We start from the raw sequence: 26877 nt of genomic DNA, 5'->3' as shown, positions 1-26877 counted from the left end.
ACGATTAACTAGGACTTAGTGGCAGCTATGGGCTGCTACCATTAACTCCTTATTACCCAGATTGCCACCGCACCAGGGCAGTTCTGGATGAGCCGGGTACAGTCCCGGGACTGTCGCATCTAATCCATGCGGCAATTCCGGGCGGCTGCTGGCTGATATTTTTAGGCTGGGGGGCGCCCCATAACGTGGGGTTCCCCATCCTGAGAATACCAGCCTTCAGCCGTGTGGCTTTACCCTGGCTGGTATTAAAATAGGGGGACCGCACGCCGTTTTTTTTTAATTATTTATTTATTTATTTATTTTAGTGCACTACATAGACTCGCCCACCGGCGGCTGTGATTGGTTGCAGTGAGACAGCTGTCACTCAGCATGGGGGCGTGTCTGACTGCAACTAATCATAGGCGCCGGTGGGCAGGGAAAGCAGGGAATACGAGATTGAATAATGGACGGCCGGCATATTCAAAAGCAGGAGAAGCCGCCGGAGCAGTGGGACAGCCGTGCAGCTGATCGGTGAGTATGAGAGAGGGGGAAGAGGGATAGACCGACAGAGAGAGAGAGACCGACCGACAGGGAGACACAGAGATCGACAGACAGAGAGAGAGAGACCGACATTACAACCAATACGCACAAAAGAAGTGACATGTCACTTCTTAGAACACGCACTTTGGGCAGCAGCCGAAGCGCTGCTCTCTAATACGCCACGTGCGCACGGCTCCTGCATAATCTTCATAGATTATGCTGGGGACGCAGGACGCATGCAGTTACGCTGCGGTGTAGATCGCAGCGTAACTGCATGTAAATACACAACGTGCACACATAGCCTTATACTTGTGTAATGAGAGCGGTGGAGATGGCAGGATTTGGAGAGATAAGAGCTTTGATGATTCCTTTTAGTCCTCGTTCACACTATTGTATTTTCAGTGCTGTCCATAAAATAACACAACGTCTCGCCCTCAGACCATTGTTATTGGATGTGGCAGTGCAGATGGGGATTTTCTTTCTCACTGACAGAATCTGCGTGTGAGAATAATCCCAGCATCCTCTAGTGCCTTCTGTAAATCGGAGGAGACTCGTCCATTCAGGTCTGTGTCTGCACAAACCATCAGATTCCCACCAGCTCCACCATACAGCAGACAGTGTGTTACGGATACATTGCAGTTCTGTAATGGAGGAAGCTGTAAATGGTCTTGTAAATTATTAATAGCGACTGTAAATACCGGATTGTATATGGATGACAAATAAGAAAAGACTTGTCCTAGTTTTCTGGATGAAGCTGTGATGATTCTTTATCCGGCCGTGTGATCCCGGCATTAGAGGCCGTTACATCCCGGGAAGAGAGGATTTATCTACAAAGTGTAAAATCTTTCCCTTCCCTGAATATTTCTGCCTCCGGTCACATCCCGTCTGCCGGTATAACGGGCTCCGCACCACAAAACTTACATCCAACTCATCAATTGTGGTGTTTTCTAAGTCACTTTTTTTATCTTCTTGTATTAATTAATGTTTTTTTGTTCCAAATTCTTCATATTGGTCCAAGTAGATAATGAGTTTTGCGCACAATAGAAAGGCTTTGTAATTTTTCCTTTGACCTGTGTTTGTGACTTTTTAGTGCAAAAAGCCTCATGTTTTCATAAATGGCGACGTTTGCACCAAAATATTTGGTCTACATAAAATATCTCGGGTGTGGACTGGAGAACATTTCTGACAAAATTTCCTAGTTTTTAGGTTGAAGTTAGACATACCGTTCCTTGAAAAACTATTCACACCCGGTGAACTTTTCCACATTTTTTCACATTACAGCCACAAACAAATGGATTTTATTGGGGTTTTATGTGATAACAGCACAAAGTAGTAAGTTTATTCTTGTAAAGTATAAAGGAAATTATACAGGGATTTCTAAACATTTTAAGAAATATAACTCTGAAAATTGTGATGTGCATTAGTATTCATCCCCCTGAGTGAATACTTTGCAGGACCTCCTTTCACTGCAATTACTGCTGCCAGTCTCTTGGGGGATGTGTCTACCAGCTTTGCACATCTACAGGTGACATTTTTGCCCTTTCTACTCTATAAAACAGCTCTATCTCAGGTAAATTGGATGAAGGCGTCTGTGAAGAAATTTTCAATTCTTATGTTTTGCTTTTAAAAATGTCCACTCTTCTATAAAGGCCAAATTTGTGGAGTTTATGACTTATAGTTGTCCTGTGGACAGATTCTCCCCATGAGCTCTGGATCGCTCCTGCTTTTCCACTGACCACAGGCCTCTTGGCTGCTTCTCTATAATTAGTGCTCTCCTTGCTTGGGATGTTGGTTTAAGTGGACGGCCATGTTTTTGTCGTTTTGCAGTTGTGCTATATGTGACAAACAAGTATCTGGAGATTTGTGTGAGGGGTGAACTGTTCTTAATTAGGCCAGACATATTGTGCTTTTGATTGGCAAATCAAGAGAAGTTAGCCCTTGTTTCATGTCAGACTGACCAGAGCCATATTGTGTGTTAAATGTTGATTGCCTCAGCCTGTTTGACTATGTCAATTAGAGGAATATTATGCAGTCGAATTTAATTGAACCAATGAGAGAACAGCCATCTCCCACCAATCCTGTAAGATACAGTACTCTGAAATGAGAACTGAGGGGTATAAAAAGGACTTTGCTCCTCTTTCCACATTCATTTTGCAGGACTTCAGCCTAAAATCCACATTTTTAGCTGGAAGATCACAGATCTGCTTCACTGCTCAATGCTGAGCCCACAATTGTGCCTGGAGAACCCAGGTGAGGACAATTCAGTTGCCTGGCTACATATCTTGCTGTGCTCAGTCATCTTTCTAACCTTGCCGCTATCTCCTCTCAGTGGGTGCTCATCAAAAGCGAGGCGCTGCTGACTGGGATAGTTAGCTCAGGAAGCCCCGAAGTCGCAAAGATTTTAATCTCTCGTGAGCCAACGGATGGGAGAGACTCTGTCGCTTGTACCATCTTGTGATCTTTCTGGAAATGTACAATATATGATTTTTCCTGTTGGTGAACCAGTAACGTCCTACTAAGGTGTGGTTCCCTCACTCTGTGTTGCCTGAGTAGTGTCCTGACCACAAGGAAGGAGTGCGGGCGTTCAGTGGGATGAGCCCTGGTCAGAGTGGTCTTTCTGAAGACAGCCAGGCCAGCGGACGACCGTACCCATTGACCCTCGTGTCTCCACACTATACTCCTGCTATTTTTGGATGATGGATTGAAAAGTGCTTAGTGAGATGTTCAGAGCTTTGGCTATTTTTTTTTATAACTGAGCCCTGCTTTACTTATCTCCACAACTTTATCCCTGACCTGTCTGGTGGGTTCCTTGGTTTTAAAGATGCTATTTGATCCCTAATGTTCTGAAACAAAACTTGTGAAACCTTCACAAAACAGCTGTAGTTATACTGAGAATAAATGATACAGGTGACTCAATTTACTAATTATGTGACTTCTGGAGGCAATTGGTCACTCAGGGGCATCATACTACAAGGGGCTTAATACAAATGCACGTCACAATATTCAGATTTATATTTTTAAATATTTAGAAAAACATCTATCATTTCCTTTACACTTCACAAATACTTGTTACTTAATGCTTGTATATCACATAAAATCACAAAATGCATATACATTTTTGGGTATGACGCTAAAATAAGTGGAAACGTTCTGGGGGTGTGAATACCTTTACAAAGGGCATAATTCCTTCATGACTCTAAAATATCAGACTAGTTCCCTGGATCAATGTCCCATCACAAAATCTAGTCCTGATAACCTGCAATAATATACTTTTTACGGAAGGCATCCAAGCCCGCCTTGAATTTTTTGTAGTCTATCAACATTTATCACATCATGTGTCGGAGAGTTCCATATTCTCACTGCTCTTACAGTAAAGAATCCCCATCTGTGATTATGACTGAACCTCCTTGTCATCATTGCAGGCCTCAGTTGTAAAAAGCTCATTAGAAATATCTCAGTAATGCCCCTGATATACTTGTACATTGTAATAAAATCGTCCTGTGTAGCCTTTGTGTTTCCAGAATGAATAACCCCAGGCTTGCTAACCTGTCCTCCTAGTGCAGTCCTTCCATTCCTTTAAGGACATGTGCGCACGTTGCGTAAATACATGCTTTTACGCTGCGTTCTGCACCGCAGCGTAAAAGCATGCGTCCTGCGTCCACAGCACAATCTATGTAGATTGTACAAATTCCATCCGCACATTGCTTTTTAGAACAGAGTGATTTGCATGCTGTCAAAACGCTGCGTTCTATAAAGTAACATGTCAATTGTTTTGTGCGTTCTGGATGCTTTCTCCACTATGTCTATGGGAGAGGCAGCATCCAGAACACACGAATTCTGCAGGAAATCTGCAGACACCAAACTTTCAGAACGCAGCTTTTCAGCTGCGTTCTGAATCGCACAAGCAGTGACTTTACGCTGCGGTGCAGAACGCACATACGTGCGCACATGGCCTAATGGTCGCTCTTCTCTGCACCCGCTCTAGTTCAGTTGTCTCCTCTTCATTCACTGGAGCCCAAAATTGTACAGAATATTGTAAGTGTGGCCGCACCAGTGACTTGTTCATTGCATCCTATTATGTTATCTGCCTTGGCATCAGCTTCCTGGCACTGGTTGGTTTTCTCGTCTACCCACACACCCACGTCTTTTTCAGTGTCATTATTATGCAGAAAGTTTGGAAATATTTAAAAAAAATTGCAGTTTAAAAATCAGACAAAAAAATCTGGAAAGCTAAAAACCTGCAAACATACAAAAAAAAACCAAAAACAAGCAAACAGATGAATATTATAAAAGTGTCACGAGCCATACATGTAAAGTAAAAGCTGCTTCTTAATATTATTGGATCAAGAATCTTCATTTCAGTTTCTGCAGCCCAAAACCAGGAACTGTCTTTGTAACGCCCTGGACTATTCTATCTATGTATGTCAGTGTATATGACTGTGTCTAGATTTATGTCTGTTTATATGTGTTTTTGTGAATTTCTCTTTAAATATATATGTGTACGTATGCCTGTATGTGTATGTATCTGTGCATGTCTATGTGTGGATGGGGCCCACTGAGACTCTTTCGCCCAGGGCCCACAAAAACCTGGAGCCGGCCCTGCGAATACCAATCATGTATTCTCCTGTACACTGTACAGGGGCGTACCTTTGGGGGGCATGCGGCATGTTTGCCCCTGCACAGCAATCAGGGGGGCACCATTGGAAAGTGTGAGGCAGCAGTATGGTGGTAGAAAATTGTAAGTGGACAGTATTGGGAAAGAAAAGTGTGAGGGGCATAGTATAGAGACTGGATAGTGGGGGGGAATAAGCAGTAAAGAGCAGGGGCAGCATGGTGGCCAGTGTGAGGTCACAGTATGGAGGGCACAGTATGCTGGGGAGGGGGAATGTGAGATGGAGGTACCATGTAGTGACTGGATAGTGAAGGAGGTAGGCAGTATAGAGAAGGGGCAGCATGGTGGCCAGTGTGAGGGTACAGTATGCTGAGGAGGGAGAATGTGAGATGGAGGTACAGTACAGTGACTGGATAGTGAAGGATATAGAGAAGGGACAGCATGGTGGCCAGTGTGAGAGCACAGTATGGAGGGCACAGTATGCTGAAGAGGGGGAATGAGAGACTGAGGTGCAGTGTACAGAAGGGGCAGTATGGTGGCCAGTGGGAGGGTACAGTATGCTGAGGAGTGGGAATGTGAGACGGAGGTATAGTATAGTGACTGGATGGTGAAGGAGGTAGGCAGTATAGAGAAGGAGCAATATGGTGGCCAGTGTGAGGGCACAGTATGGAGGACACAGTATGCTGAGAAGGGGGAAAGTGAGACGGAGGTACAGTATAGTGACTGGATAATGAAGCAGGTAGGCAGTATAGAGAAGGGGCAGCATAGTGGCCAGTGTGAGGACACAGTATGCTGAGGAGGGGGAATGTGAGACTGAGGTGCAGTGTAGAGAAGGGGCCGTATGGTGGCCAGTGTGAGGGCACAGTATGGAGGACACAGTATGCTGAGGAGGGGAATGCAAGACTGAGGTGCAGTATAGTGACTGGATCGTGAAGGAGACAGGCAGTATAGAGAAGGGGCAGCATGGTGGCTAGTGTGAGGGCACAGTATGCTGAGGAGTGGGAATGTGAGACAGAGGTATAGTATAGTGACTATATAGTGAAGGAGGTAGGCAGTATAGAAAAGGGGCAGCATGGTGGCCAGTGTGAGGGCACAGTATGGAGGGCACAGTATGCTGAGAAGGGGGAATGTGAGACTGAGGTGCTGTATTTATATCTTAATGCTACAGTTCGTGCTGTACTGTTATGGCTAAAAATGTTAACATTATTGGGCCCCCACCAAACTTTCTGCCCAGGGGCCCCCACCAACCTTAATCTGGCCCTGTGTCACATCGTCATCTTCTCCCCATTTAGTTCCCTACAATATCGGATCCTCTCAGTGGAGATCTTCTATATAAGAGAATTCTCCAAATTGACCCATCAAGGATGGATGTGGACAGGGACAAGATGGCGGAGAGGATATTACACCTCACCCTAGAGATCCTCTTCCGGCTTACTGGAGAGGTGAGAGATTCTGATGACGTCACATTACATCATTCTTATCTATGGGAATAACAGATGGACAGAACTGGAGAGGTGAGGACTCTGGAAATGTCTGGAGTGAGATTTATTACTGTGTCTCTCCATAACCAGGATTACACAGTAGTGAAGAAGACCTCTAGTGAGTGCTGTCAGGCCCCTGTGTCTGAGGGATGGGGAAGACCCCTGAGCCCAATCACGGGGCCTCCACCTCACCCCCCGATACATGAGGACATCAATGACCAGAAGATCCTAGAACTCACCTACAAGATTATTGAGCTGCTGACTGGAGAGGTGACACTGCTGGGAATGCTGGGACATTATACAGTAACGCTATGAAGGGATTGGGGGTGACGGTATCATTGTATGTGTCAGGTTCCTATAAGGTGTCAGGACGTCACCGTCTATTTCTCCATGGAGGAGTGGGAGTATTTAGAAGGACACAAAGATCTGTACAAGGACGGCATGATGGAGGATTCCCAGCCCCTCACATCACCAGGTAATTGACAGGACTAAATACACATGGCCTATAATTATCTGTATGTAAGGAATGAATTCAGTCCCTGTATGTGTCTCCTCCAGTTCTATCCAGTAAGAGGACAACACCAGAGAGAGGTTCCCGTCCTCTTCTCCCACAGGACTGTAAACAAGAAGATCCCGATGTTCCTCAGGATGTGTTTCCTCCAGCTCTATCCAGTAAGAGATATCTACTTATGTACTCTCTGCACTAATTTTGTGTTTACATTTTTAGACTTTCTGCTCTGGTTTTTTTTTTCAGCTGTATTTTCTTTGCTTCTGCTTCTTATGCTGTTTGTTTCTAGTCCCTTCTCTATGTTGTTATGAAGGCAACTCAAAGACCTGCAGAGGGTTCATGAACACCCTGTTTCCCTAAAAATAAGCCCTAGTTATAGTCAGGGCCAGCGTTGGGAGGAGTCAAACTGTGCAATTTCTCAGGAACCCCAGTCTCTTAGGGTCCCCATCAGTTGTATTCTAAGGTTGATTGTTTAAGGACCTTTTATGAAGTCATGTGACATGATGTATCCAAAGGTCTTTTAATTCTAGGAGTCTAAAAGAACTGACCAGGACACAGGCTGGCATGCAGGACTGGTATTAGGGGAAAGGGTTGAGCAAACTGGGCAATTACACAGGGCCCTCATTCTCCTAGTGGCCCCAGTGTTTATATATCGATTATAGGACTGCTTAAGAACCTTTTTGACATCACGGCATGTGACCAAAGGTCTCTTAATTGCAGGAGTCTAAAGCTGAAGAGCAGACAGGCTGGTGTGTGTGTGTGTGTGTGTGTGTGTGTATATATGTAGATAGCTGAATAATAGAAAAAAAGGGTTACAGCCGCACACTTAAATACCAAATTTTTAAACTACCAAAAAATATCTAATAAAATTATTCCTTTAGAGAATGTGAACTACTGCAAACTACCCTGGAAGGATTGGAGACACCTACAGAAGGAGATTTGACACCTAGACCTTGATTCTTCAAAGCAATTATGCCAGAATTCTGACAGAAATCACTTTTCAATCAATTTTTTTATGCAACACAGAGTTGTGAAAAAAGATTGTGCAACTAAATCATCACAGTGCACTGTGCTGACATCACTCGCATGTCCTTCAGCTCCCAGCAGTACAAGCAGACATGTCCTCCTCTTACTGGTAATTCATAGCAAAATGTATGGCCTCCGGCGCCACTGCGAACAAGCTGACTCTCAAGCACGTGACTGTGATCGGAGGAGGCCTGATGGGTGCCGGGATAGTGCAAGTAGCTGCAGAAAACAGACACACTGTTGTTTTTGTGGACCAGACTGATGACATCTTGAAAAAGTTTGCCAAAAGTATTGAAGACAGCTTAAAATGGTCACTAAGAAGATGTGACAGGACAAACCTGAGGCTGATTCACAATTCATCAGCAAAACCCTCTGATATTTAAGCACAAGCACAGACCCAGCAGCTGTGGTGCACAGCAATGATCTGGTGGTGGAAGTCATAATAGAAAACATGGAAGTGAAAAATGCACTAATCAAGACACTGGTCAAATTTGCACCAGAACACACCATATTTGCCAGCAACACTTCCTCATAGCTGACATAGCCAACTCCACAACTAGGCAGGATCATTTCGGAGGGCTGCATTTCTTTAATCCAGTACCAATGATGAAGCTGGTGGAGGTCATTAAGACACCAATGACTGGGGGCGGAGCCTGGACCAGGATGTGAGCGCACGCGAGGAGACACTCTCCCGCTGACTCACCGTGACACCGCCGGAACCACCGCATGGCCGACGGATATAGTGGCACCGGAGGACAGGGGAAGGACCAGACTCCCAGCAGAAGTTCCAGCTCCTGAATCGGCGAGATGACCAAGCGGCGGCAGAAGGAAGCGGGAGCCGGGAAAGTGCCTGGCTCACAAGATGGTGCCGAGGTCAGAGAGGAGACGGAGAAGGCAAACGTAGCCTGCCAGCGCCGCATGGAAGCGGCTGCAAAGCTGGCACAGTATGCAAGGCAATCGGAGGAACCTCTGGGGGAGCTTGGTAAGATGGTGGAAGAAAACGGGGAGGAGGAAGACCCGGAGGAGACTGAAGGAGCAAGGGGAGAATCAGGGGAAGATAAACAGGATGAGGATTCAGGAGAGCAGCAGGCAGCAGATGAAATACAGAAGAACCCCACTATTAAGGATGTATTTCAGGTGGTCACCTTCTGCAAACAGGCCCTCACAACTTTAACCCAGCAGGTGCTGGGAATAAAGGGAGATATAGCTACTCTCAAAAAGGATCAGAAGAAAGCTGATATGAGAACCAGTGCTGTGGAAGAAAGAGTGGGGACAGCTGAGGATCACATAGTTGCACTACAAAAAGCAGAGAAAAAATTCCAGCAGCAGATATTTGAGATGGCCACAAAAACAGACGACTTGGAGAACCGTTCCAGGAGGAACAATATAAGACTGGTGGGAATCCTAGAAAGAGCTGAGGGAAGAAATCCTACTGACTTCATAGAAATGTGACTTCAAGAGAAAATTGTCGCCGATAATCTGAGTAAGCTATACGCTATTGAAAGGGCATACAGGTTCCAATGCAACCGCAGCCACCTGGCAAGGGACCTCGTATGATGCTGGGGAAGCTTCTTAACTACAGAGACCGGGATATTATTCTGCGCAAGACACGGGATATGGAGACCCTGACAATAGATGGACAACCAGTAGCTATATACCCTGACTACTCTGTACCGAATCAAAGAATGCAATTCACAAGGGTAAAGAGACGACTCCGAGAGCTGGAGGTTAAATACTCCATGATTTTCCCAGCAAAACTCCGAGTAGTAGCACTGGAGAAGGTTCACTTCTTTCTTGATCCGGAAGAAGTCATGAAGTGGATAGACATCAATGCAAGGAAGCCCGCAAGCAACAAGAGAAGGATAGAAGCTGGCTATGAGCGATATTGCAATCTCGTGATTTTCCTGGGATTCAAGACTGGTTATTCATAAGCAATTGCATACACTAGAAGAGGAGGAAACTTCATAGGCCCATCTTTGTTGCAGAGACAGTACCCCCTTTTTTTTGTTTTGTTTTTTTTTCTACCAGGTTATCATTGTTGATCTCCTGCTCCTGTTCCTGAGTGTTAGATGGGACAGCGGAATTCACTAACAATAAGCTGGACAATGACAGGAGGTCGATAGTTTTCAAATTTTCAGGTTAACTGTTTACATTATATGAAATTTGCAAATGAAAACGAATATGGTTAAGGCGGGAGGTGAGTTAGGGGGTTCTGCTCACTAGGATGAGACAGGTTTGGTACGGGAGAAAAAGAGGAGAGAGGTTGACCGGTCTAGGACAGATAGACCTCATTCCCCATAAGGGAGTTAAAGATGTAAATCGGAGGTGGAGGAGTTTAGTTGGGGCGGTTCTAAGGGGAGGGCTAGGGAAGGGGAAAACTCAGCGTACAGAGGGACAGGATGCCTGTACAAAGATAACCTGTGATATTCAATATGGGAGAGGAGATTAAAGTATTATGTTGGAATATAAGGGGACTGTCAGATAGAGGTAGAAGAGATGCAATGATAAAATATATGCTAGACCAGAGACCATCAGTAATGTGTTTATTGGAGATGCATTTGACAAGTGAAACGACGAATGTACTGAACAAACGATGGGTGCAAAAGGCATATCATTCTACTTTCTCTACCTATGCTAGCGGGGTCTCTATGTTGGTTCATAGATCCGCCCAATATGAAGAAGTGGAGACATGGATAGACACAGAGGGACAATATGTAATGGTGATCTGTAAGTTGTATGGACAATCACTATGCATTACTGCTATATATGTTCCGCTGCCTTACACTAGTGCCAAACTTAGAGAGGTGAGAGAGCGCTCAGCTAAATGGGGGAATTTGCCATTCTTGTTGGTCGGTGACTTTAACAATGTCATAGATGCATATTGGGACAGAAGCAAAAAATCATGGGAGACGCGAAGTGATGGAGCGACAGCGTTTGGTACCTTTATCCAAGAAGTGGGGTTGGTAGACGTTTGGAGGATAAGAAATTTGGGGGTGACCTGTTTTTCCTGTCACTCCGCGACCCTGGTACGCTTTCACGTAAAGATCTGGCCTTGGGAAATGATCTGATGGATTCTGGGATTGCGCATGTTGAATATTTGACTAGAGTAATATCGGATCATAGTCCAATTCTGGTATCTATTAAAAAATGAGGAGTGGGGGAGAGGCTAACAAGAGAATGGAAGTTACACCCGGTTTGGTTAAATAGTATTGACATGGACGGTATATCTAGTGAGATGCTGGAATATTTTACCCTTAAGGCCCTGTCACACACACAGATAAATCTGTGGTTGCAGTGAAATTGTAAACAATCATGACATTTCCAGGAGGGATTTTTCCGGTCGTTGATTCCAATATTATTCCAAATTACCATTACCCGGTATCAATAATACACGGACACTGCTTGCGACTTGGTAAAAAATGGCCACAGCAGCCCTTTATTGCCTATTGTTTACACACTAACACAAGGGGGCGCCGTCCAACGGGCGTCCCCAACATTTAACAATAGGTAATACCATAATAATAATAATAATACAGTACGTAATACAATACGTAACCCTGGGTAGGCCCGGTCCAGAAACCACCTTCCACCACCAAAACATGATCCCTGGCCGCAACACACACCGGGCCGGAGATGAGGTATGAATCACCTACGGATCAATACCCTCCACCTTGCAGGACCCATGCCTGCAAGATCCTTGTAACCGGAGCCACTATATCCTACAAGTGACTCTCCAATCAAATAACATTATCCGTTAAACCGCCTCTGGACCAGACCTACCCCCGCCATAAGTCCGGTCCAGAAGCCATACTCCACCACCAGAACACAATCCCTGGCCGCTACACACCGACCCAGAGATACGAGGCATTAATCACCTACGGATCAATACCCCAACCTTGCAGGACCCCATGCCTGCAAGATCCCTGTAACCAAAGCCACTATATCCTACAAGTGACCCTTCAATCACACAACCGTCAGAAACACGATCCCTGGCCTCAACACACCGACCCAGAGATGGGGGCATTAATCACCTACGGATTAAAACCCCCCCAAGAAGCATCAAGTATCAACCGTGTCTCAAAACCTTACATTCCTCTTTACCTCCAACTCAATATTATCCCCGGCTGCAACCTCCAGCCCAGAGATATGAGGCATCAATCACCTACGGATCAATCCCCCATGTGCATGACAGTAACTGTGACCTCAAAAACCTTAAAGCCCGTTAGCGACTTTAATCCAACAACATCCCCGAGCTGCAACCAGCCCAGAGATAAGAGGTATTAATCACCTACGGATCAAAACCCCCTATGCCTTGCAGAACCACGTGCTTGCACTGCACTTGGATCCAGAACCATGACCCCAACCAGTGACTCCTCCTGCGATTACTGTCGCGGGCGGGGAGGAGGGTGTCAGCACACCGCGCTCACCCCTTCTGCTCGGGTCCGGCAGCTGCTCCTGGTGGCTCGAGCCGTGGGCCGGATCCCGGGGTGTCTCGAGCGACACTCCTCGCCCGTGAGTGAAAAGGGGGTGTTTGTTGGGGTTATAGTTCGTGACGCCACCCACGGTTGTGGTGACTGCACCACCGCTGCTTTGGATGGGGATCCCGGGGATGGTGATGGGAGCAGCCAGGTGTTGTGTTGCCCCTCCGTGGGTAGGGGTTGGTGATCCCGGGGCCCAGTGGGGTGCAGGGGCGCAGGGGCAGCGCTGTGCCTTGCGGCACTGAGGTACTCACTCAGCCAGTAAACACGACACAGTTCTCGGTAAACAAACGGCTGGTTGGACGGGTCCCTCGGACGGTTCACGGTGCTGCGGTTCCCTGCAGTTAGCGGTGACGGTCTCTTCCCTGCACCTTTGAAATGTTTTGTGGTATCGGTGGATTCCCTCCGGTTACCCGCTCCCCGACTGCAATCTGTGCCGGAGGAGCTCTACACTTTGCCCGCAGGCGCTGGCCCTGGGGAAACTGGTGCCTTGGCGGTGGCGGTGTCTCCCCGGTAATGGTCGGGCTGTTGCCGTCAATCGGGACTTGCGTGTTGGCAGATCTACGTCCCCTTCACTAACGGATTTAGCAATTTACAGCGACTCCAAGCCTTGCTGGGATCCGAAAGCCCCTGCCCTGGTGCTGACTGCCCTTTGTATACTGCTCCAGGCCCTGGATACACACAGCCTCCGCGGCCCTTCCAGCAACCTCCAGACAGTCCCACTGCAGATCTTCACCGCTGTCTGCTGACCTTGCTGACTCCGTCCGGGCACACAGCCACAGACCAACTTCAGGCTTTCTGTCACTTTACTTGCTTGTCTCCTTTACTACTGTTGTTTACTCTAGCCCCTGCCTGGGCTAACTTCACTCCTTCCACTTCCTCCTCCCTCACTACACTCCTCTCTCAAGCTCTCCCCTGAGCTATCTGCCTGGTTACTTCCCGCCTCCAGAGTTGTGAGCTCCTCGGTGGGCGGAGCCAACCGCCTGGCCCACCCCCTGGTGTGCATCATCAACCTCTGGAGGAAGGCAACAAGGATTTATGGTTAGCTGGTGTACCTGCAAGGAATGTGGGGTGCGTGTGTGTTGTTATCTGTGTCCCCTGGCTTGCCCAGGGCGACACATTCCCCCTTAGCAAAACGCAGACCGTCCTCGGGCTGCCCGTCCAACACCGGTTTTATTTTCCTTTTTGTTTTCTGAAAATGTAAAACGGTATAACATTATCAACGGTAAATTATATACATTTTTAATCACAAACTCTTCCCAAACGGGAAGCACATTTTCTTAAACGTTTCAACGGTGTACGGTCACGGTTTCCGCTCTCTCCCACCCAAGCAACCTGGCCCTGATGCTGCCCCTAAAACCCAGGCAGCACCCCTTGACCCACAGTCCAGCACAAGTCACCCGAGCGGGATCTGTCCTTGCCCTCCAGAGGGTGGCCACCGGTTCCTTTGGTGGCTGGGCCCTGGCCTGCTCTGCTCAGGGCCCTCCCTCCAACCTGCCTCTCCGGAGGCGGCATTGCGGAAACGGTAACGGTACCCAACATATTTACAAGCCACTTAACGTTTGTGGTTGCCCTGCAGAGTTCACGGCCTTGTCCATGGCTAGTTCCCATGCAAATAAACTTAAACGGTCCCCACGGGGACAACGGTGCCGGCTCCTGCTGGTTTCTAATCACAGCTGACAATCAGGTAACTTCTTCGGTCATTTTTCATTTTCATCATTTCAAAACTTTCAAACTTTTTCAAACAACACTCTTTTACATTCGCGGACCCTTTTCATTCATAGAACTGTCTCCCTGTACCTAAGTGGGGGTCTACCTAGGTTGGAACGGGTGGACCTTCGGGGCCCGGTGTCAGTGGTACTAGACAGTGGGGTAGAGGGAACGATCGGTTCCTCCTCCCTGCTACAGTGTGGGGCAGGCGGAGGTGCAGGGGAGCTGGGTACAGGTTCATCCCTGGGCACTGGCACTAGTTCTGGCTCACGGTTGACCGCTTCCACTACTTCTTCATCCACGGGTTGTGGGAACAGTATCACTGGAAGTATCACCGCGCCGTTCTGTGTAGGCCAGTTTGCTGGGAAGTCACCCATTACAGTGTGGATTACCTCTGCTGCCTTCTCCACTGGTGGAGGAACCGGGACTTCGGCCTCTGCCTTCAGCGCTGGGGGGCATTTCTTTAGATGGTCCCGAGAAACTGTGGCCAGGGTGTCCCCTTGGTCACAACTGATCAGATAGGTCTTCCCATTGTCCCACTCAGCGGGTTGTATGACGTAAGGGACTTGCTCCCACTGGTCATCCAGTTTGTGGGCTTTTCTCTTCCGTTTTAGCACCACATCTCCCGGCTGGAAAAGACCTGCAGGCGCCTTCTGGTTGAACCGGTGCTCTTGCTGTTCTCGACTTCGACTGAGGTTTTTCTCCACATACTCCTGGATTTGCCGGTACTGGGCCCTCCTCTGACTTTCCCACTCTGCTGTTGAGGGGAGTGCTTCCGGGGCTTCCAACCCCATCTCCAGATCCACCGGCAGGCGGCCAGGCCGAGCCCTCATCAGATACGCTGGGGTACACTTCGTCGAGCTGGTTGGGATGTTATTGTACATGTCGACCAAGTCGGGTAACTTTTCCGGCCACATGTTCCGTTCTTCCAGCGGTAGCGTCTTGAGGAGCCCCAGGACCAAGTGATTCATTTTCTCGCACATGCCGTTGGTTTGGGCGTGGTACGGAGTGGTCCGAATCTTCTTGCAGCCGTACAACTGGCAGAATTCATGAAACACCTCTGCTTCAAAAGCCGGGCCCTGGTCAGTCAGCACCTTCTCGGGGTACCCATGAGGTCGGCAGAAATAAGCCTGGAACGCACGAGCGGCAGTTCGACCAGTCAGGTCCTTGACGGGGACTACCACCATAAACCTTGAGTAGTGGTCTACCATGGTCAATGCGTAGGTGTACCCACTTCGGCTAGGGGTGAGCTTAACATGGTCTAGGGCGACCAGTTCTAGCGGCTGATGGGTGACGATGGGATGTAACGGCGCCCTCTGGCTAGTCTCGTCCTTTCTCCTCAGCGTACAAGGACCGCACTCTCGACACCAGGCTTCCACCGATTCACGCATCCCACTCCAATAGAACCGCTCCCTCAACAGCATCTCCAGCTTCTTCCACCCGAAGTGGCCAGCACCATCATGGTATGCCCGCAGTACAGTAGCGACATCAGCCTGAGGAACGATTAACTGGCATATTTTCTCATGGGTCTTCGGGTTGATCAGCTCACGGTACAGCCTCCCTTGGTGTAGGTAAAGCCGTTTCCGTTCTTTCCACAAGCGTTGGGCTTCGGCTGGAGCGCTGGGGTCCATTCCCATGGCGCCTTGTTCCACCAGAGTCTTGACAAGGCGGACAGCCGGCGCTTGGTCCTGGGCGTCCTGCCACTCTTGACTGGGCCGCAGGTCCAGATCCACCCTTTGCTGACATACCTGTATCCTCTCAGTAGGCGGCTGGTGAAACGCAGGTAACTCAATCTCCTCGAGGTCGTCGTCCTCACACCCCTCTTCCGACAAATGGGGCATCCGGGAGAGTGCATCTGCATTGATGTTGACACGACCAGCTCGGTACTTTATGGTGAAATCATAGTTGGCCAACCGAGCTACCCACCGCTGCTCCAGCGCGCCCAACTTGGCCGTGTTCAGGTGAGTTAACGGATTGTTGTCCGTAAACGCGGTGAATTTTGCCGCCGCCAGGTAGTGGCGAAACCGCTCGGTGATAGCCCACACCAACGCCAATAGCTCGAGCTTGAAGGAGCTATAGTTCTCAGGGTTCCTTTCGGTCGGCCGGAGTTTCCGGCTGGCGTAGGCAATCACCTTCTCCTTTCCATCCTGGAGCTGGGACAAGACCGCTCCTAGCCCCACGTTACTGGCGTCCGTGTGGAGAATGAACGGGCGCCCATAGTCAGGGTACGCCAAGACCTCTTCTCCGGTCAAGGCCGCTTTCAACTGGCCAAAGGACTCTTCATGCTGGTCCTCCCACAACAGTGGGGCTACAATGGGTCTACCACCTTTGGTCTGTCCCACGAGGAGATCCTGCATGGGGGCAGCCATCTTCGTGTACCCCTTTATAAAACGCCGATAGTACCCCACCAGGCCCAGGAACTGCCTTACTTCCTTCACTGTGGTCGGTCTCGGCCAGCTCTGGATGGCAGTGATCTTCTCAGGGTCGGGGGCAACACCATCCGCACTCACCACATGTCCTAGATACTGTACCCTGGGTTTCAGCAGATGGCACTTCGAGGGCTTCAACTTCATCCCGAACTTGGCAAGGGACGCGAACACCTCGGCCAGGTGCTCCAGATGGGCTTCATACGTCTGGGAATAAACAATCACATCATCCAAATACAGCAGGACGGTCTCGAAGTTTAAATGTCCCAAACAGCACTCCATCAGCCGTTGGAAGGTCCCGGGGGCATTGCACAGCCCAAACGGCATGCTATTGAATTCGCAGAGCCCCATCGGGGTGGTGAAGGCGGTCTTCTCCCGGTCCTCGGGGGCCACGGCCACTTGCCAGTATCCGCTGGTGAGGTCAAGGGTCGAGAAGTAGTTTGCAGTTCTCAGTGCAGCCAAAGATTCTTCGATACGAGGCAAGGGATAGGCATCTTTATGGGTTATCTGGTTGATCTTCCGGTAGTCCACACACATCCGCATGGTACCATCTTTCTTCTTGACCAGTACCAACGGAGCGGCCCAGGGACTACAACTGTCCCGAATAACCCCTGCCTCCTTCATATTCTTCAACATATCTTTGGCACACTGGTAATGTGCAGGGGGAATAGGTCTATACCTCTCTTTGATAGGGGGATGTTCACCCGTGGGAATGTGGTGCTGGACCCCCTTGATCTGCCCAAAGTCTAGGGGGTGCTTACTGAAAACTTGTTCGTACTCCTGCACTACCCTGTGTACCCCTGCCCTGTGATGTGTAGGGGTATCATCAGTGCCCACATGTAGCTGTTGGTGCCACTCCTTGGTGTCCCCCTTGGGTGGGGAAGTGCTGGTGGTAGGTGGGAGTGTGGATGGACGGGCTTCCTGGATAGTGTGAGGGTCCAGGGTGAGCAGTTTGGCAATGGTGGCATACCGGGGGAGCCTGACTTCTTCCTCCCCACAGTTCAACACTCTCACAGGCACTCTCCCTTTCTTCACATCTACCACCCCTCGGGCGGCCACCACAGTGGGCCAGTGTTCGGAAGGCATGGGCTCCATCATCGCAGGGTAGTCACGCCCCTGAGGCCCTACTGCTGCCCTACACCAGATCATCATCTCACTCCTAGGGGGCACAGTCAATGGAGCAACATCCATCACTCGCACTCCACCAATCTCCCCTCCGGTTGAGCTTACATGCTGGCGGTACATCAGGGCACGGATCTCACGCTGCACAGCCCTCTGCCGGCTCCCCGCCGCCGTGGCGGCTAGCCGTTGCAACAGGTTCAACACATCAGCCATGCAGTGTTCCATCACATTGGTTCCCAGCACTATTTTCGGGTTATGATCACTGGGTTCATTCATGATCACAATCATGCCCTGATGTTGCAGTTCAGCTTGCCCCACTGTCATAGCCACTTCTTTATACCCCACCTGGGTCAATGGAAGTCCATTAGCGGCAATCAAATTTATACTAGGGTCTGGAGGCGCCAGCTCGTCTGTGGCCCAATACTGCTGGTACAAGGTATACGGTATGGTAGTTACCTGTGATCCAGTGTCCAGGAGAGCCATCACGGGTATGCCGTCCACAGCCACAGGGATGATAGGGCGGGCCCCGACATATCGGTCTCGCCAGTCCGGGGGGCCACGGTGTTCTACTCCTGAGGATTGGCCCGGGGCCCCAGGGGTTGCTCGTTTAACGGGCACTGTCGGTAAACATGGCCCGGCTTACGGCACTTGTAGCAGATTGGAAGTCTGTTCCGCGGGTTGGTAGTGCTTCTCCGCTGCATCCAGGGGACATCCTCGGGACTGTCAGCAAGCTGTATCTGTGCTGGGGGTTGAGATCTGGTCAGAGGTTGTAGTGCAGCAAGGATTTTGGCAAAGTCTCCGTCCAGGCGACGGACCTGGGCTGCCAGTTCTTCCACTGTACTGCTCGAGGCTGCAGGTAGTAAGGAGGTTGGTTTGGCTGGGGCCGCCACAACAGGAGCTGTTTCGACGGGCCACGGGACGGGTTCCAGAATTTCGGCAGCTGGGGGCTGTAGTGCTTTGATAGCCCGCTCCTTCAACACAGCAAAGTCCACATCAGGGTGTTCCAGGGCCCACAGCCGGAGTTGTTTACGATCCTCAGGGGACCTCATCCCCTGCGCAAATTGCTCCACTAACATCTTGTTGCTATCCGCCTCATTAATAGAGTTCACCCGCTTCAGCGTGCGGAGGGCGGTCTGCAGACGTAGAGCATAGTCCCGAATGCTATCCCCAGCTCGCTGCCGGCACTGGTAAAACTGCATCCTCAGCTCAGCTTCTGTCCGGGTCTCGAAGGCAGTCTGTAGCTTCTCGAAGATGGTGGCTACAGAGAGCCGGTCCCCCTCGGCCCAGGTCTCCGCTTCCTGCTCCGCCGCACCGGTTAACTGGCCTAGCACTATCGCTGCACGTTGCTTATCAGTCAGGGGGTACAGCTCTAGCAACGGGTTAAGCTTTTTCCGGAAGGCCTGTAGGGCATCCGGTTTCCCGTCATACTGCGGTAGCCAGGCAGCTCCGGGCGCATAGGGCAAGGAAAACAGCATGACCTGAGCAAGCGCGGGGGCCGCGGCACCTCCCGCCAGTACAGCCGGGACCTGGGCAGGCCCATTCCCATCCGCGGGTGCCGCTGCGGCTGCGACCACCGCTCCTCCAGCGGCTCCGTCGGGCGCAGACATCTTGTTTCCGTCCCCCTTAGCTCTTTCCGGCCCCTCCTCTCTCGGGGCGGGGTTTTGGCCTTCGCGCTTCTACTGCTCGAGAAGACGCTCGAGCGGGAACTTTTCGCGCCAAAGATGGCGGCTTCTGAAATTTTTCTGCCGGATGCCTCCGGCGGTAACAAGGCGCACCTCTACCTGACGGCAGAGCGGTAAGATCCTGTTCGTGACGCCAAGTTGTCGCGGGCGGGGAGGAGGGTGTCAGCACACCGCGCTCACCCCTTCTGCTCGGGTCCGGCAGCTGCTCCTGGTGGCTCGAGCCGTGGGCCGGATCCCGGGGTGTCTCGAGCGACACTCCTCGCCCGTGAGTGAAAAGGGGGTGTTTGTTGGGGTTATAGTTCGTGACGCCACCCACGGTTGTGGTGACTGCACCACCGCTGCTTTGGATGGGGATCCCGGGGATGGTGATGGGAGCAGCCAGGTGTTGTGTTGCCCCTCCGTGGGTAGGGGTTGGTGATCCCGGGGCCCAGTGGGGTGCAGGGGCGCAGGGGCAGCGCTGTGCCTTGCGGCACTGAGGTACTCACTCAGCCAGTAAACACGACACAGTTCTCGGTAAACAAACGGCTGGTTGGACGGGTCCCTCGGACGGTTCACGGTGCTGCGGTTCCCTGCAGTTAGCGGTGACGGTCTCTTCCCTGCACCTTTGAAATGTTTTGTGGTATCGGTGGATTCCCTCCGGTTACCCGCTCCCCGACTGCAATCTGTGCCGGAGGAGCTCTACACTTTGCCCGCAGGCGCTGGCCCTGGGGAAACTGGTGCCTTGGCGGTGGCGGTGTCTCCCCGGTAATGGTCGGGCTGTTGCCGTCAATCGGGACTTGCGTGTTGGGAGATCTACGTCCCCTTCACTAACGGATTTAGCAATTTACAGCGACTCCAAGCCTTGCTGGGATCCGAAAGCCCCTGCTCTGGTGCTGACTGCCCTTTGTATACTGCTCCAGGCCCTGGATACGCACAGCCTCCGCGGCCCTTCCAGCAACCTCCAGACAGTCCCACTGCAGATCTTCACCGCTGTCTGCTGACCTTGCTGACTCCGTCCGGGCACACAGCCACAGACCAACTTCAGGCTTTCTGTCACTTTACTTGCTTGTCTCCTTTACTACTGTTGTTTACTCTAGCCCCTGCCTGGGCTAACTTCACTCCTTCCACTTCCTCCTCCCTCACTACACTCCTCTCTCAAGCTCTCCCCTGAGCTATCTGCCTGGTTACTTCCCGCCTCCAGAGTTGTGAGCTCCTCGGTGGGCGGAGCCAACCGCCTGGCCCACCCCCTGGTGTGCATCATCAACCTCTGGAGGAAGGCAACAAGGATTTATGGTTAGCTGGTGTACCTGCAAGGAATGTGGGGTGCGTGTGTGTTGTTATCTGTGTCCCCTGGCTTGCCCAGGGCGACACATTACCATTTCACCAAAATGGATCACTGACCATAACAATGTTCCCATATTTAAATGAGGTAAAAGTCACCAAAGGAGTAATACCCTTACCCAAACCAAAAACACCCGTACTTTCAATTACCTATCACCTGGGGCACTATAGCCACTTGTGACTCCCTGGCAACCATCAACTCCTTAATATATAATCCTTGGCAACAACCCTGACCCATATATAAGGCATTGATCACCAACGGAGCAATACCTCCTCCCTGCAGACAACCTTGTACCTGCAGATCACCAGTAACCGGAGCCACTGTACCTTCCCCAGTGGCTCTCCATCCAAACACCAGTAACAATTAGAGCTCCTCTGGACCAGACCTACCCCCGCTGCTGTGACAAAGAACATAATCACCATTATTTATGCTGACCATACACATATACATCATACACATTATATACATATACATATATTCCCACATTACCCCCATCTTATTCACCCACTTACAAGAATCCCAAATGACAATATACATCACAATCCACATAGAAATCTCTTTTCTTTCGTTTTTTGTTTTTTTTTTATTATTATTATTATTTTATACACGACACTTTCTCCAATCCTTTCTTTTCTCATTTTTTTTTTTTTTTTTTGTTGTAATGGCTCTTAAAATTGAATAATTATACATGCATATAAACACACCAATAATAACAATACACAATAGAAGGGAGGGTGGGTGGGAAGCTGTCATCCAGGAAATGCAAGAGGAGGTAATGGACTCCCACCTCCTATTATATACACCATAAAGCTCCCTCCTTTCCTTCCACCACACTCCACCCCCTAACCAATCACCTTCTTTTCCTCATTGCTAAACGAACCAACACTGTTTAACCCCATCAACTCCCTACCCTCCGGGCTGTCATGTCGGCCCTACACCCTATGGGTTCCATGGCTTTCTGTGCCAGGTTTGTGGCTGTGTACAAATGGAACAATATGTACATGATTTCAGTGCAACCACAGATCTGCCAAAGGTTTATCTGTGTGTATGTGACAGGGCCTTAAATAGAGGTAGTGCGGATCCTTTGGTAGTTTGGGACGCCATGAAGGCATACTTTAAAGGCCTTTTATTTAGATACGTTTGCCGGTATAAGTCTTGTAGTAGACAAGGGGAAATTGATTGCTTAGAGGCTTTGAAGGGAGCAGAAGCAGAGATGGTAGCACAGCCCACACCAGAGAATAGGCAAAAGCTAAAAGCAGCTCAGGAAGAAGTTAATAAAGTGCTATTGAAGAAAGCAGCAGGAAACAGGCTTTTCAGAGAGAACTTCTATGTGGCGGGAGAAAAGGTGGGACACCTGTTGTCGGTGGTGACGGCAGCCCAGAGAAAACCATCCTTTGTACACTGTATTCGCTCCACAGCGGGAGATTTGGTCATGGAGGGGAAAGATATTCTGGACACGTTCGCAGCCTTTTATGAGGAATTGTACTCCACTAGAGGGGTGTCGAGACAGCAGGATCTAGAGGTTTTCTTAGATACAATGACATTACCCAAAATAGCAGAGACAGAGAGACACAGTCTGGAGGCCCCTATTACACTTGAGGAGATGGAGAGAGCTTTGCATGGCATGGCAAATAAAAAAGACCCAGGGGTGGATGGATTGCCGGTGGAGGTGTACAAGTCTCTGGAAGAAATACTCTTACCCAATTTGTTGAATGTCTTGGAGGAGGCAAGAGAGCGGGGGACACTGCCAGCGTCTATGAGGGAGGCGATAATAACAGTAATACTTAAAGAGGATAAGGATCCAAAACTCCCCGAGTCATACCGGCCCATTTCACTGTTAACGACTGATGTTAAAATTTTGGCCAAAGTACTCTCTAATCGATTAACAGAAGTGATATCTGCTTGAATTCACCCAGATGAGTCGGGTTTCATGCCTAGTAGATCTACGGTGAAAAATATACGAAGATTATACCTTAACATGCAGCTACCGGTGGACAATCCGGGACAGAGGGTGATAGCTTCGTTAGATGCCCATAAGGCATTTGACAGTGTGGAATGGGGGTATCTATGGGAAGTGCTAAGACATATGGAATTTGGCCTAACTTTACATCTTGGATACAGCTGTTATATGCTAGACCAGTGGCTAAAGTGAGAATTAATGGAATGTTGTCACACACAGTGGACTTACAAAGGTGTACTCGTCAGTGTTGCCCGCTCTCGGCTCTCCTTTTTGCTCTAGCGGGGGAACCACTGGCGGCTGCTATACGGCAGAACAGAGACATAAAGGGATTTGTATATGGCCCTCTAGAAGAAAAGATAGCCCTCTATGCAGACAACATTCTGTTATTATTGGGAGACCCAGGGGCATCATTGAGCCATGCCATGCAGGTGATCGAACGGTTCGGAAGGATCTTTGGACTGACTATAAATTGGACCAAATCAAACCTTTTCCAGGTGGACGCAGGAATAGACTGGTCGACCTAGGGTGATGAGGTTAACAGATTGCTGGTTGTGGACCAGTTTAGATATCTGGGCATACAGGTATCCTTACCAATTGGGAATTACATCACTATTAATCTAGTCCCTTTGCTGAACCAACTGCGTAGTAAGATAACTGCTTGGAATAAGCTTTATTTATCAGTAATAGGACGGATTAGCCTTATTAAAATGGTAATATGCCCATGATATTCTACGTGATACACAATACTCCTATCTGGATCCCTCAGAGTCACTTTAAGGAGATTGATTCTATGTTCCGTGCTCTAATATAAAAGAACAAACAAGCCAGACTCAAACTTGAAATGTTGCAGAGACCAAAGGACGAGGGAGGGTTAGCGTTACCCAATCCAGGAATATATTATCTGGCAGCTCAGAGTCAACATTTCAGGGGATGGTCGAATTTAGTGGCGGTGGATACAGCATCTAGATTGTTGGGGCATGTTTTACATCGACGACAATTGGTGTTAGGATTGGAGGATGGATCATTTGGGAGACTAGGGAAAACAAGCCCTACACTTAATTTGATGAACAGAATTTGGAGAAAGATCAAGCAGATGAGGGGGATTACGGCAATAACTGAATTCACTCCGGTGTGGGGAAAATGATAACTGCTCTGAGATATATAAGATAGGCAAAATTAAGGAATGGCCACGTAAAGGTATATGGTATATGTGGAAAATTCTAGACCAGAGACATTAGAAGCTGTTTACACAAATACAAGATGAATTTGGGATATCTCCATCCGGGTGTTACCACTATAAACGAATGGCACATGCAGTAGCGGCTCAGAGGGTTAAACAATCATTGCTGGTTCAGGCAGACCTAGTATGGAAATATGTGTGTAGTAGTGTGGCCACAAGAGGAATCATATCAACTATATATAGGGATCTATTGCATACATATTTGCTTAACCACCCAGTAAGAACTAGAACTAAATGGGAGGCAGAGATAGACGGGATCACTGATGAGGTGTCGGAAAGTGTCCTGGAGTACATACCGAAATTATCAATGAGTGAACCAGCAAGATTGTCCCATCTGTATGTGGTGAATAGGGCATATAGATCCCCACTAATTATGTGTAAAATGGGACTGAGGAGTAACTCTGACTGCCCTAGGTGCAATGGAGACGATGCCGGCATCTTCCATATGATGTGGACGTGCCCCAGGTTGACGTCTTTCTGGATAACTGTTCTTAACAAAATAGAAGGCGCTTATAGATGCAAACTTCCCAAACAACCTTTGGTATATCTCCTAGGTTATGTGGAGGAAATCAGAGTAGAGAACATTTTTAAAATAGTGATAGCCAGATTGCTGTATGCGGCCAGGAAAGTAATTGCCAAACATTGGATGCAGGGGGACCCACCGACTAGAGGGGAATTTATCGCATATGTTAATCATATTGCTCGGATGGAGAGAAGTATATATGGGAAAAGGAAACAACTTGCACTTTTTGATAGACTGTGGAATCCGTGGTTGCAGTATGGATAAATATTAGGGCTGGGAGATGTTGGTCTCTGAGCAGGGATACCTGGTTCTACACATTCCAATATATGTCACTGAAAGGCACAAATGTGAGATCTTTTATATAGATGTGGGTAATATGTACGCTGAGGGGGGAGGGGTTGTTGAGGATAGAAAGTTTGTAGTTATGTTTATTATTGCTGAAAATTTGACATTGGCTTTGTATATTTAATGAAAAATAAAAAATATTTGATTAAAGACAACAATGACTAGCCAAACAACTTCTGACTCTCTCATAGACTTCAGTAAAGCACTGGGAAAGACGCCTGTGTCATGTAAACACAACCCAGGCTTCATTGTTAACCGTCTTCTGGTACCATACCTAATGGAATTCGTGCATCTTCATCAAAGAGGTCATGCATTTAAGGAAGACATGGATTTTGCAATGAAATTGGGAGCTCGTTGCCCAATGGGTCGTTTTGAGCTTTTGGATTATGTTGGTCTTGATAATAGTAAATACATAAATACATCATTGATGGTTGGTACCAGATGGAACCAGAAAACCCCTTTTTTGCCTCCAGTGAGTTGCTCAATAAGCTTGGAAAGAAGACCGGAGAAGGATTTTATAAAGACAGATGGTTGCCTGGCTGCACTGCAGAGCTATATTGTTATAGTCTCTTGTTTTCTTTGATTACGATGACCGTTGTTGTTTTTACATTGCACGGTTTTCTCAGCACTTATTAACACTCTAGTGCCTTACAGTCATGATTCTCTATTTCATCAACATCCTTTTGTACCGCTGATTCCAAACATTGATACGTCATAGCCATTCTACAGTCAATAATAAATGAATGTACAAAAAATAAATTGTGCAACTTTTGGAGGTTTCACGCCAATTTTAACCAGCTTTGCCAAATTGGACAGAGCTTGGCCAGAAGGGTGTGATGTCACCGCTTCTCTAATTCATAACAAACTGCAGCGTTCCCTATGCCAGAAATCTTACGCCAGTCCCTGACATCAATTTTCATTGTACATCGCCGGTCTTGATGAATGGGAGACCTAATGTTTACCTGCACAGACAGCAAAACCCTGCTACCTGCTTTGGTTACAAAGCCTAAGGATAGGCCATCAATGTTACACTCCCGGACAAACCCATTAAATATTTGGCATCTGTCTTCTTCGAAAAAAACCCTTTTTGAAATTGTCTATGTTGTGGATCAATGTCACAACGAGATGGTTGCAGACATCGCCAACTGTCATGGCGGTATCAGGATCTGTGGAAATTACAGATTCTGGCACTCTGCTAACTTCTCTGATGTCTGTGAGCAATGCAATGAGACGCAGGTGTTGAACCACATACTTAGTAAAACTAGCAAGAGTTATTCTTTGCTGGGCTCCTTGTTAATGTCTTTGATCACATGCTGTAGGGGAGCCAGTATCTTTCGCTCCCCTTCTGTATATGCTGGCTGGACTATTCCATTAACGCCAGCTATAGTTTACCTATACAAGTGTAGTGAGGTGTTGTGATACAAACTAGTGGTTGTTGTGCATTATTGCTGTGAGCAGTTGTGGTGTTAACCCTTGTTATTTCTGCCTTCCTGCTCTTCCTTTTCTCCTTAGTCTCTCACTGTTTATTTCTGTGAGTTTGCGGTGTGTCTGAAATTTGGTTTTACCGTCTGTCTTAGTTACATAGTTACATAGTTACTAAGGTTGAAAAAAGACCTAGGTCCATCTAGTTCAACCTTCTTAATTTGCATTTCCATCCTACTCCTACCCCTTCCTTCCACGTTCAGGGGTAATCCAGAGGTTAGGGATAGCTAAGGTCTCCTAGCATGAGGGAAAGTATAGGAGCCCCCTGTCCCTCATTATCTCATTATCCTACAGTCACATTGCAACAATCAATCAGATTATTTACTGTAGCACATTCCAGAGAATGAAGATGTAACTCTTAGATCTTGAAATTGGAAAACAAATTCAGAATAATTTTTTTCCTAATTTAATTTCTGATGTTATGGTTAAAAAACTAAATCTA

The 26877-nt window shown here is 48.4% G+C and overlaps 1 protein-coding gene and 1 pseudogene across 1 annotated transcript in view; both read left to right on the top strand.

Annotated features, from left to right (window-relative positions):
* Window positions 1-6915: 6915 nt before the first annotated feature.
* Window positions 6916-26877, top strand: part of LOC142258751 (uncharacterized) — a 152954-nt gene continuing 132992 nt past the window's right edge. Inside the window, 2 exon segments of the mRNA XM_075331359.1 lie at window positions 6916-7087; window positions 7171-7284. Coding sequence (XP_075187474.1) covers window positions 6955-7087; window positions 7171-7284 — 247 coding nt within the window. The 5' untranslated portion in view covers window positions 6916-6954.
* On the top strand, window positions 8136-26763 carry LOC142258759 (hydroxyacyl-coenzyme A dehydrogenase, mitochondrial pseudogene; annotated as a pseudogene).

This window comes from Anomaloglossus baeobatrachus (assembly GCF_048569485.1).
Source record: "Anomaloglossus baeobatrachus isolate aAnoBae1 chromosome 5 unlocalized genomic scaffold, aAnoBae1.hap1 SUPER_5_unloc_1, whole genome shotgun sequence".
NCBI classification, from domain to species: domain Eukaryota; kingdom Metazoa; phylum Chordata; class Amphibia; order Anura; family Aromobatidae; genus Anomaloglossus; species Anomaloglossus baeobatrachus.
The sequence above is the reverse complement of the archived record's forward strand: the minus strand, read 5'-3'. Positions and strand labels throughout refer to the sequence as shown.